The following is a 13322-nucleotide window of genomic DNA, read 5'->3' as shown; positions in this document are numbered from 1 at the left end:
AAAAAGACAATGCAGATCTTTTATTTGTAACTTGAAAACATCACAGTATCTTATTAAGAGAAAAAAGCAGGCTGTAAATGAATATACCTAATATCATATTTGTTGGAAAACAACAGTTTGAAAGGATACATGTGCCGCAAATTAACATTTCCTTCTTTTGTAATAATACGTTGCAGCATTTTCTGAATGTTTACAATCAGGACATAAAGCTATACAGCTAACATTTATTGGCATTCACTATGTGTACCAGGTCCTGGACTCAAAGATTTACATTTTTACTATTTGATTTAATCCTCTTCAAACTTGAGATGCTGTAACCACCCATTTTACAGAGCAGAAACGGAGGCTCAGAGACTCCCAGTAAATTGCCTGAGGTTGGAGTTAATAAAAGGATGGAGCTGGAACTCAGACCCACGTGTATCTGATAAGAGATCATGCTTTGAATGTTGGGCTGTCCTGCCTCTTAGGAGGAAAACAGAGGATGCATGAAAGTTAGGATGGACTAGAGGTTATTGTGGGTAACAAATAGCCCCAAAATCTTAGAACCTTATAATAAGGGAAGTTTCTTCCTTGCTCATACCACATGTCCACCATGGTCCTCCTGGGACCAGGATAAAAGAGTACCCACCATAGGTGACTACTAGATGCTATAAGAGATGGACAGAGAGGTGACCAGACTCAGTTGTTCCCAAGTGTTGTGTTCAAGGTGGCACACTTCACTCCCACTCACATTTCACTGGTCAGAGCATGTCACAGGGCTACGTCCAGCTTAGTGGGTCAAAGGACAATGTGACATACTTGGTGGAGCCTAGTGAGGCCACTACATGGTGCCAGCCTGTCTGGGGGACTGTGCAAAGGCAAAGAAGGGAGGTGGGGCATTGGTAGTAAATGATAGCAGGACTAAGTCAGGATGGGTTTGCTTCATCCTCAACCAGGTGGAATTTGTCCCAGAGCTGCCCAAAACCATCACTGGCAAGATTAAGAGAAGTGAACTTCGGAAAAAGGAGTTTGGTCAGCTGTAATCAGCAAAACACTCAGAAACCACTCTGTAATCTTGACTACATCCTTGGCTGCCTCAGTTTCCCCACTATGGAGAGGGTGAGGAGGGGAATGTAGAGCACTGTTTTGTAGCATCAGGAGTGCCCATGTTCTAGCATTTTTGTTCTCTTAAATTAATATGTTATTATCTTCCCTCCACATCCCTGGGTAAGTTCTCCAAATGTGGTCTGGTAATAAAACATTGACATCAGCATCCGAGGCGACCTTGTGTTGTGCTTTTATTCTGTGAATAAACTGGCACTAAATGCTATCCCTCCATAATTCTTCCCAAGTTCCATCAGAGAAAACTCTGGTGCCAGATTCTCCCTCCTGGTTCCAGGGACCCTGGGTGACTCCTTATGCCCATTCAACAACTAGGACACAGAGGTCAGGGGGACATTCCTGTGGCCCCAGGTGTCCATCTCTGTCTGGCTTGACCATGCTCTGCTGAGGATGAGGCCAGGGTCAGAGCTAGTGAGATGGCCGGGGAAGGGGGAAAGGGCCGAGGGCAGCCCAGCGTGGTGATTCCACTTGTTCGCAAGACCAAGGCTCCCTGCTCCATCCACCATTCCATGGATCTGCTGCCACTGCCTCTGAATGCTGCGGCTGCTGCTGCTGCTGCTGCTGCTTCCTGGCCCCAGCCTGCACAAGCACAGGTGAGTGAAGGATCTGCCCTTTGGGGATTCAGGAGTCCTGCAGGACTCCTCCAGCTCTTTTCTGGGGTGCCCAATCCTGCATTCCTTCCATGGGGTCCAGGAGCTCTGTTTCCCCAGCCCTGCCTTGGGGCCCCCACTCACTCACTCTTCCCAGGGCCTACGTATCTCTCAGCCTCACCAGGGTCTAGGAGCCTTCCCCACACTTTATAACCTCCTCCTGCCATCCACAGCCCTCCCTGCTACTGGCCTGTGGTCCTGTGAGCTTCCCTTCACTCCATCCATCCTTGGAGACCGAGATGGCATCCGAAGTGGGGGGCACTGGAGGATGGGAGAAAAATGGGCAGAGGGAGCTGAGCCTGAGGGTGGGGGAAGCACATATTGTCTTTTGCTCACCCACCCCAGGATCACCCTTGAAGAGTTCCCTCTGTAGCTACTTACTTCTGAGGTGCACAGACACACACATGCACAGAGGAAAAAAACAGACACCGCAAGCACAGATACACACAGGCATGGAACCACCCACAGCATCATCTGGGACTCAGGTATGGGGCTCATGGACAGGCTCACAGACAGACCCAGACTGCAGACATAGCCAATGACACCCTGAGAGGAATACACACACACACACACACACACACACACACACACACAGGGATACACACACACAAAGGGGTACACACACTCCTTCTTCAGGGTCGCATGAAATAGCCCCATGAAACAACCTCAACACACACTGGACACACACACACACACACACACACACACGGAAAACACACACACATACACATACAGGTATGATCAGGAACACCAAAAGGAGCCACAGATTCACACACATGCAACCAATACACACACAGACAGGAAGTACAGATACATGCAGATACACTCCCTCAGGGATACATGTGATTCAACAACATAATATAGCCACAGACAGAGAATTATACAGCAAACATACCCTCATTCAGAGACACAGACACAGATACACATGCATACACAGAAGACACTTGGGTAGTCGAAAGGCAGAAAACTCATGTCCACAGTCACTATACCCACAGACACAGAACTCACAGGGGCACAATGCAGATTACACACACACACACACACACACACACACACACACCGTCCAGGACAGCTCTGGCACTCCAGTGGAGGCCACTACAAGAAGAAGGGGTGCACAGACTCTGGCATGACCTGCCCATCTAAGTTGTCATTGAAGGGGTGTTTTCATGGATCCAACCCACTGCTGGCATCTGCCCCATGTCAGTGCCTTATTGAGGGTTGTGCCTAGGCCTAGACTCCAGAGAATGGCCAGGGTATGGTGGCCACAGAGATAGGGGCACAGGGTAGGGACAAGGTACACTTAGGTGAGAGTGCTTCATGGGGCCAGGTCAAGTGAGGTGAGTCTCCCCAGGACCCTTGGGGTGTGTCAGAGTGGGCTGTGCCCTCTCCCACAACAATAGCACTAGTGGCATCATCAGGACTAGTATATGACAGCATTATGGTCACCACACAGATGAATGGCCGTCATCCTGAGGTGGAGGAGCCGGGCTGTGACCTTGCTGCCTGGTTTGGCTCATCTTCTGTACAGGGTGACCTGGAGCAAAGCTAGGTTGTGGTGCCAAGCATCTCCGTGGGCCCTCCTCCCTCTGGAGTCTCCAGGCTCCAGCTTCCCCTCTCCCAACGTCCCCTCCAAGACCCAAGTCAGCAGTGAACCTTTTCTCAGCCTGGGTACAGCCTTCCCTGTGAGGGCTCTGAGCCCGGTTCCCCATCTGTGCAAGGGGTTGGAGATGGTACCGACCACTGGGTCCTGAGAGATGATGTCTGCAAAGGAAAAGGCTTAGCACAGGCCTGAAACTGGAGGGAACTGTGTTTTCCACCTGTGTTACCTTTAACAGCTGTGCAAATATAAGGCACCAGACCGGGAAGGCACATGCCCCATGGAGGTAATGACACTGATATCCCCTAGTGCTCAGCACATGGCTTTCTCTTGTCCTCAGCACAGTTCTGGACACTGGCATGGCCACTCCCATTTTACTGAAGGACACCAGCCCAGGGTCACACAGCTGGTAAGCAGCAGAGTTGGATCTCACTGGGCTCCTGGCCCTACCCCCAGGGACCACGAAGGACTCCCCAGATGGGAGGCTGACTTTGGCTTTGGGGACACTTCCTCATCTCCATGAATTATCTCACTTGTTCAAGGCCCCCAAACTCTGTTAACTGCTTCTTCTTTCCCTGATCCCTGCTGCAGTTATACTCGGGATGACCCTGGCCACGCTTCATGGCATTCCCTAGGCCCCCTTATAGTCAGGGCCCTCTCTCCCATTCACTTTTAGGCCAGTCGGACTCTACCTCTTCTGTAGCTGGTCTCTCCTTGAGACCAGGAGACCAGGACAGCCCAACACTGGGGCTCGTTAGGCAGGCAGCAGCATCTAAACGAAATTGAACACTATTGGGTTTTTACACCTGTTCTGGTTTGGTTTTGCTTGTTTTGTATGGTTTCTTTGTATTTAGGTATTTAGCAGTGCCAGAATGGGTCCTGTTACAATACATTTACGTAAAAATAAAAGTGAGGGGGTTCAGAGCAATGATTTTCAGCTGCCTTGGGCCTGAATGAGTTGGGGAAACATTGTGTCAATCATGTAGGGAACTCTTTAGGAAGTTCAGCTCAGGACAGGACCCAGGAGAGATGATCACAGTGGGTTTGTCTAGTCACCTGGGTCCCTGGCCCCTGCCCACCTGCTTGGCCCTCCCTGCCCAGCACAGCTGGTGCTGCCAACAATTGGGTGTTGTCCCAGGTCCCTCAGGAGGGAAGCTGATGAACTATTTTTCTTAGAATGCTCTCATTCCTGGAGACCTCAGGAGATCCCATGTGAGTCAGTTGAATTCTCCCCCTGTAAGGTTCATAATGTACAGCCCATGCTAATTGATCAGAGGGTCACACAGATAAGTGACAGATCTACCACTGTTTGTGGTGTTAAAATGTCTAGGTCAATTAGAGCTGATGTGGGGACCAGACAGTCTTCTCACACCAATATTCCAGGATATTCCAGGCCAGGAGACATTTTTGATTACATTTTTATCATGCTCCTATCATTCTGTTCAAATATAGCTCTTTTTCTTTGGGATTTCTTGATTCATATTCTACTTCTAGAGGAACTTCTCAATTTCTAAACATATGGGAATTTCTAGTTACCTCTTTATTAGTGATTTCTAGCACATTCTATTACCAAAACATGCTTTGTGTGATTTCCTTCCTCTGAAATCATTTCATTCCTTTGAAATTTCCCTTATGGCCATAATAAATAGGGTGAATTTTTGTAACTGTATCCTCTGTGCCTAAAGTGAATGTGTCCTCTACAGTGTTATGTACATGTGGACACATATATGGATATAGCTGTGGGATTCAGATGGTTTGCTATCAAGATCTCTATCTTGTGGATGTTCTATCTGCTTTGACTTGCTGAGAAAGGGTTAAACCTTCCTGTCTGCTTGCGTATTTGATTGTTCTTGCAGTTCTGTCCTCCTTTGCTTTCTCTGTTGTTCAGCTATTGCCCATGGGAGATGGGAGTTCAGAAAGGAAGGAGAGAACACTCAGAAGAGGTGACAGGGAGCTGGGCTGGGAGGGCCCAGAAACCAGAAGGTTGGCCAAGTTTCCAGAGAGGAACTGTCATTGGGATGGCACATGGTGGTGCACCAGGTGGGAAGTGGCTTTTTAAAAATGAGGTCACATGCGGTGTCCATATTGTTCTACCAGGGGTGAGGGCAGCTGACTGGCCGAGAGAGAATATAAAGGTTCTGGGTTGCTAAGGCAACACCCAGACAGTCTGGTGAGGGCTTGGAAGAAGAAGGATCTTCCTCTGCTCCACCTGCTCCTGAGAGTCCATTTAACCTGCTGTTTGTGTCCTGCTCACCTAGTGATTTACTGACCTGCTGACCTACTAACCTGTCTGAACCCTCCCCCCCTCCCCTCTTGTACTTGATCTGATCCTGGTCCTGTCGCTAACCCCCTTCTTCTCCTGACACACCCCTTCCCTAACCCCACCCCCTTTTTATACTCCTCCCCCCTTTCCCACCCCTCCCCACTCCTCCCTTACCCACCTACACCCCATCCCCCATCTCCACCTCCTGCCTGGAACCCTAGAGTCCCCTTAAAGGACCAGGACAGCAAGGTGCAGAGGCTGTTTTTCTTGTGTTTGGGTGTCCCAGTTACCCAAACACAAATGTGAGTAAACATGGGACATTGGTGGATTCTTCCTTCCTATTGGGTTCTTTCACACTGTGGTTAAACAACAGCTTTTCCATGGGGCTTTTGATAGGACCTTCAGAAGAACTTCATTTCTTCCTGAACACTGAGGACCACAGGACAGGTTTCTCCACCAGCCTGAAGTGGTTGTGGCTACAGCTGTCCACATCAAATTCTGGGTCCTGTCTGTGCTGCTTGGTCCAGAAAGAGCAATGTTGACAGGATGTAAACCCGAACATAGTAGGTTTATAGTGTCAAGAAGGAAAGATTTGTGAAGATACTAAAAAAGCTATTGAGCTGATTGACTTAAATAGGTGTTTCTATGATGTGTGAATTATTTCATTAAAGCTGTTTTTAAAAATGTCAAGAACTCTTATTTAATAGGAACTATGGGTATTAGACTGGCTCCTGGAAGCCATGTTAAGACCCTGCTTCAAGCTTTGTAAGCTTAGGGTCCATCTTATATGTAGTTCGTTTTCCTATCAGCATATTGTTCATATTTGTGAATTTTGGAAGCCCTGGGAACAGTGGTAACTGGAGCATTGGTGTTAGTACTAGAGTGTTAAAAAGTGAAATGTCTTTGAGCTCTGTGCTTCCTGGTTTGTTGACTTTTAGCAACTTCTGAATCATCCCTTTGCCTCTGGTCTTGGAGGCTGCCCCCAGGGACTCTGTGTCCAACTGTGTTGATAGGAGCCTCATAAGCCCAGCAGAAACTAAGTGGCTGCATCTTGCTTGGACATTTACCATAGGAAAATCACTAGGATCAACATGATCAGGAAGTGAATGAATTGTTGTCCTTTCTTTAGCTAAGTATGTGCAAAGTGTTGATTTACTCAAAGCAAGAAGGGTTCTGAATGTCCTTAGGATTGTCCCAAATATAATGAAATACCTGGTTCCCAGTGTGACTATTTCACTCTTTCATTGAAAAGCAAAACTTGTACCCCTAGGAGAGTGAGAGAGGCAGACAGACAGACAGGGAACACCATAGAGATAAGTAGATTTCTTTAGATTGACATGTACCAGATCCTTAGAGTGGGATCTGGAAAGTCCCATTAGTCAGGAATAACCCTTGCATTGAGGCAGGATCATTCCACATGAATGCCCCCAATCTAAATAGAATCTATTCTCTTTCCTTTGAGACTATGAAGGAGGAAAATTCTTGATCGTCTTTATTAGGATTTTTCCCCTGTAGTTAGGCTGCCTCTCAGAGATCAGCTCGTTCCCTACATCATCTCTGAATTCTTCCATAAACTAACTTGTCTTGCATTTCCCACCTCCACCTACTCATGGCCATTGACTGTGAGAACCTAGCGTTACTGGCCCCATTGGATCTAATCTAGTTAAGAAGCATCTACTGATATCAGCAGCCAGACAGCTGCCAGATGCACCAAGAGTGCCCATGGCTGAAGATGTTTTACCTTCATGACAAGATGGCCTCTGTCCTTGGTGCATTTGAGCCCCATGACCAACTATTGTGCTGACAGCTATTGCTTTCTTTCAGACAGTGGCTACTCAAAAACAGTGTATATTTCCCACCATTACACATTTTCATGACCTCATCTCTGAGAGCTGAATACAAAAATGTTATAGATTTCAGAGGCTACTTTCTAGACAGGTTTATGTGCCAAAATTAAGCTTGGTATGTGAATTAGTATGAATTGCATCACGAGTGTTTTGCTCGTAAAAGACTTCTAAGTACAATTTTTGTAGAATGATATGTGTTCTGCTCTTTTGGTGACCATATCCAGGAATTTTGTAATCTTTTAGAAATTAATTTTCAGAGTTGCTGTCAATTAATTTTGGCACAATACCATGAAATAGAAACATGAATTCCTTTCATTGGCTATTTGGAGATGTGTGTTCAACTAACTTAAAATCCCACAGATATTATCAAAATATACAAGATCACCTGATTATGCAAATCTTTATGTACCTCAGAAATCTGGCATTTTGAGCTATGATTCAGAATCAAGTGAACATTGAAAGAAAACATCAAGAAGTGAACAATAATGTGTAATTTATTTATTTTTTGGAGTAATAATCCCATATTATTATGATAACAGCTGCCCATCTCTCTCAGATATATCTGTATCTGTAAACCTCTTTCTATAGAACAATCTCATTTGTATCTCTAGTACATTTTTTGTTTTTCTTTCTCCCATTCTTTCATGAATTTGGGGCATATTTTGGAGATGTTCCAAAGGATTTTATCCACATAATTCATGAATGTACAGTAGAAGTCATTGACTTCTTATCTACTATAAATTTGCATTTTCTTACTTTTTCTGTTTTACATTGGCTTATAAATTCTTACTATTAAAACACAGTTGCAATGTGTTTGTCAGCAAAGTAAAATTTCTAAGTGTTGTCTATTTTTCCTACAGCTTCATTGTCGTATAATTTGTATATAATAACAACACCTTTTTAAAGAACATAGTTTGTTGATATTGGACATATGTAAGCAGCAATGAGACCATCACCACAGTAAGATAGCAAACACAGTAATCACTCCCAAAAGTTTGTTCCTGCTCCTTTGTAAGCCATCTGTCCTCTTGATCCTCTATGAGGAGACATTTGAGAGGTGTGCTTATAACTTCCTGGAGGCTGGTAGAGGGTTCATAAAGATGATTCTTTGTGACAGATATATTGTAAATATCTTTAAGAATCCTCATTGTCTCCAATATTATCTCAGCCTGTCCATATTTTGCCTGACCATTTCCCCCTTGGCTCTGATGTTTTGAAATTCTGTGGAAACGTAACATTAATACTGCCTCCATGGGAACTTGTGCTTGTCTAATTTACCTCTGGAGAACTGTTTTCACTGTGAGTATACTCAAGTACCTTATAGATAGAATTGTAGTCATAAGTAAGCAGAAAATATTATAGCCACGGGACCTTTTATATGCACTCAGTATTATAAATTTCCCTCTACTACATTCAATTTTCATTATCATTTAGATTGAAATACTTTACAATTTCTGTAGAAATGTCTTCTTTGACTTATATGGGCTTTTTAAAGAATTCAACTGTAATTAACATACAGTGTAATATTAGTTTCATGTGTTCAATATGATTCAGTGATTTCATGCACTTGTCAGTTGCTCATCATAGTGTACTCTTGATCTACTTCTCTTTCACCCATCCCCCCACCCGACTCCTCTCTAATCCATGTGTTTTTGAGAAGCTTGTTGTTTAATCTCATTTTTTTGGTCATTCTCCAACTAATAACTTTGTTCTTGATGTCTAGTTTGAGCCATCTGTGGTCTGAGAACATTGTATGATTTTGTTTACTTTGTTCAGATCTCTCTGTGACATCTCAAGTACCTGCTATAATTTTATAATGTCTTCAGGGAATGACTCTGGTCAAGGAAGCACTTTTTGCACTTTCTGGAAATGTTCGTGGTCATTTATGTTGCTGCTTGTGTGTTTTCTCTAGCCATCTCCCACTTCCTTTCTGATTTGAAAACCTTTGTTGGTGGTGATGTGGGAAAAATCATAGGACCTGATTTGATGGCATTGTCAGTTCAGGAAATAGCTGAATGCATAAGACATTTCTACAGTGTTTCTGGTGAGTCAGAGGCATATTTTAGTCCCAAGATTTTGCCTTTACTTTTGTTTTGTCTGAAACTCTGAAACAGAGTGATCCTGGACTTTATTATGGCTATTGGACTTTACAAAAAATAATTGCAAGTAAATGGAGCATTAGTTATTAATTTAAAATAAGTCTGTCATTTCCATTATTGAAGATTGGTAGTTTTGTATCTGTTTAATAGAATGGAAACATAACTTTTGGTCAAAAATAAGATATCTACCTTAATTCTCTTCCTTAGAAATGGTTGTTGAAATATCACCAAGTAGAAAAGAAATTCTTTCTATAGTTTGTTATAGTTCTAAATTTTTATTATACTAGGCCATGGCTACATTTTTCTAGAATGTCTCCTGAGGCAGAGGAAATAAAAACAAAATTAAATTATTGGGACTATATCAAAATAAATAGCTCCTGCTCAGCAATGGAAACAAATAACAAAACTGAAAGACAACTTACTAAATGGGAGAAGATATTTGCAAATGACATAACTGATAAAGGGTTAGTACCCAAAATATATGAAGAAATTATACAACTCAACAGCCAGAAAACAAATAATACAATTTACAAATGGGCCGAAGTCCTGAATAGGCATTTCCACAAAGAAGATGGCCAACAGACAGATGAACAGATGCTCAACATCATTCATGGTCAGGGAAATGCAAATCAAAACTACAATGTGATATCACCTTACACCTGTCAGAATGGCTAAAATCAAAAGACAAGAAAAAACTAGTGTTGGCAAGGATGTGGAGAAAAAGGAACCCTCATGCACTTTTGGTGGGAATGCAAATTGCTGCAGCCATTTTGAAAAACAGTATGGAATTTCCTCAGATAATTGAAAATAGAACTAACCTATGAGGCAGTGATTGCACTACTGGGTATTTACCCAAAGGATACAGAACAAAAAACTACTACTAAAGGATATATGCACCCCTGTGTTTACTGCAGCATTATTTATAATAGCCAAATTATGGAAGCAGCCCAAGTGTCCATCCATAGATGAATGGATAAAGAAGAGGTGACATCTATATCTATATCTGTATATCTATATCTATATATCTACACACACACACACACACACACACACACACACACATGAATATTAGTCAGCCATAAAAAGGAATGAAATCTTACCATTTGCAACAACATGGATTGATAGATAGGATATAATGCTAAGTGAAAGGTAAATACCATATGATTTCACTCATATGTGGAATTTAAGAAACAAAACAAATGAACAAAGGGGAAAAAAGAGAGATGTACCAAAAAACAGATTCCTAATTTTAGAGAATAAAGTGATGGTTACCAGAGGGGAGGTGGGCGGGGGGATGGGAGAAGTGGGTGATGGGGATTAAAGAGTACACTTTCCATGATGAACCCTGAGTAATGTACAGCATTGTTGAATCACTATATGTGTACCTGAATCGAATATAACACTGTATATTAACTATACTAGAATTGCAAAACTTAAAAAATAATTTATTTTGCTGACCCACACCTTTATTATAATAACACATTGGATTATGATTTTGACTTTTTGTCACGAGCTATACTTTTATAAAAAATATTGTTTCTACATCAAATTTAATTTTGTTTATCGCTCATCTAGGTAAAGACTCGAGTATATGAAGGTAACATTTCAGGCTTCTATCTTCCTTGTAATCTTTTCTTTTTAAATCTTTTTTAAAAAAGATTCAAAAGCCTGATGCGGGGCTTGATCTCACAAACTATGAGATCATGACCTGAACCAAAATCAAGAGTCAGATGCTCAACCAACTGAACCACCCAGGTGCCCTGTAATCTTTTCTTAATACAGCTGTTCAATGTGGTTTCTAATTCAGCTAGAGGTAAAGACATTGATTTATCTGGTCTAGTTAGCCCGTTAACTCTTTACAGTTAGTTTTCCTTGTTTGCATCCTAAGCGACAGCACAGATTGAGTTGCCCCCAGCTGAGACACGTGACCAGGTAGAAAAAAAATCAGATAATTAGGGAGAAGTGGATGAGTTTAATTCTGGACAGAAATGTTTAAGAAGCCAGTGACAGGAGTATTTTGGCATGACCTACCTATTGGGGGAAATGTACAGATTAAGGCACTATCTGGGCCTATCAAGAAGCTCAAGGCTTAGAGAAGAAGTCAGATATTGTCAGGCTGAGTGTGTGTCACTAGAGAGGTTTAAAACATGTGTTATGAGTCCTGGGTGGAGGGAGCCTCTAATGCTAGTGGAGAGTGAGTGAAAGTGAGCAATATGCAAAATGGGGCTAATGGATTGTGTATGGGCTTCATGGACTTTGCTGATTAAGTGACTTGGCACATAGTGTGTCCTCAAATGCTAGTGTTACTATGGGGAATACAACACTGCTGGTATAGAGAAGGGTGACCTCAGGGCAGCAGAGCTCTCACATTATACAGATAGAAGGTAAGTTTGTAGTTTGGGACCTATCAGAAGACTCTGGAGTCCTGGGCTCTGTTCTAGGTGCTTTCCATGTGCTATCTACGTGTAAGGTGAGTGTTTCCTGCATGGCGTTTACCAGTAATGCAGGTGGTAATGTTTGCATCTTTGGTTTTCACCACCTTGTGATTTGGGGAGATGAGGAGTTATCCAGGATCCTAGCCACTACGTAGTAAAGCTGAGATTTTACCCAAGTGTGTTTGATTCCAAGACCATACCCACCTGAGCATCCTGCCCTGGTTCTCATGAAGGGACCCTGTGGAGCAGCAGAAAGACATTGGAGGCCTCTGAGTGCCAAGTGACATTTAGAATAATTTCTCTCTCAGTATTTCTTTAAATGTTTATTTACATATTTTGAGAGAAAGTGTGTGCATGAGTGGGGGAGGGGCAGAGAGAGAGGGAATGAGAGAGAATCCTAAGCAGGATCCATGCTGTCAACATAGAGCCTTACATGGGGCTCAATCTCACCAACCGTAAGATCATGACCTGAGCCAAAATCAACCAACTAGGTGCCCAGGCGCCCACCTCTCTTGTTATTGTTAATAAATTAATTAATTAATTAATCTATTTATTTAAAAGACTTACTTCTTTTTGAGAAACAGAGTGTAAGTGGGGAGGGGGCAGAGGGAGAGAGGGACAGAAGATCCAAAGTGGGCTCTATGTTGACAGCAGTGAGCCTGATGTGGGACTCGAACTCATCAGCAGTAAGATAATGACCTGAGCTGAAGTTGGATCTCAACTGTCTGAGCCACCCAGGTGCCTCTTTCGTTATTTTTAAAGGGTGGGTGAAGGTGGGGGAAAACCTGGAAGAAATTAGGTGGGTTATATTTTCTTTCTGACTTTTTTTTTTAAAGTAATTGCACTGATTTGTTTATTTGATCATGAAGGACAGAATATATGTATGTAGGATACTTGACTTTTCTTCATTTCTCCTCTGGTGATGTCAGCACAATTTGAACTGTTCATATATTCTAAGAGGAATGTTGCTTAATGATGGGATATTAGGGGGCTCCTGGGTGACTCAGTCGGTTGTGCATCTGACTTCTGATTTTGGCTCAGGTAATGATTGCAGGGTCATGGGATCAAGCCCAGTGTTGGACTCCACACTGAGCATGGAGTCTGCTTAGGATTCTCTCTCTCTCCCTCTACCCATCACCCACTCATGTGGTCTCTCTCTCTAAAAGAAAAAGAAATAGGGAGGGGGGGGAAGAGAAAGGAGAGAAAAAGAGAAAGAAAAATAAAATGCCACTAATTAAAACTTGCTTTCTTCAGGGACCACAGTAATGCCAAATGTTTTATGTGACCACAGTGCCAGATCATGTGCCTTTGGTGTTGACACAGTGGGTAA

The 13322-nt window shown here is 43.1% G+C and overlaps 1 protein-coding gene across 1 annotated transcript in view; it reads left to right on the top strand.

The window, feature by feature from the left end:
* LOC102954003 (acyl-coenzyme A synthetase ACSM1, mitochondrial-like) overlaps positions 1-1252 on the top strand; it is a 40042-nt gene extending 38790 nt beyond the window's left edge. Inside the window, exon 13 of the mRNA XM_015539872.2 lies at positions 936-1252. Within this exon, the coding sequence (XP_015395358.2) occupies positions 936-1022 (87 nt within the window). The 3' untranslated portion in view covers positions 1023-1252. The remainder of the gene's footprint in view (positions 1-935) is intronic.
* Positions 1253-13322: the final 12070 nt, after the last annotated feature.

Source organism: Panthera tigris, chromosome E3 (assembly GCF_018350195.1).
Source record: "Panthera tigris isolate Pti1 chromosome E3, P.tigris_Pti1_mat1.1, whole genome shotgun sequence".
NCBI classification, from domain to species: Eukaryota; Metazoa; Chordata; class Mammalia; order Carnivora; family Felidae; genus Panthera; species Panthera tigris.
Note: the sequence above shows the minus strand (reverse complement) of the source record. Positions and strands in the feature narration are given on the sequence as shown.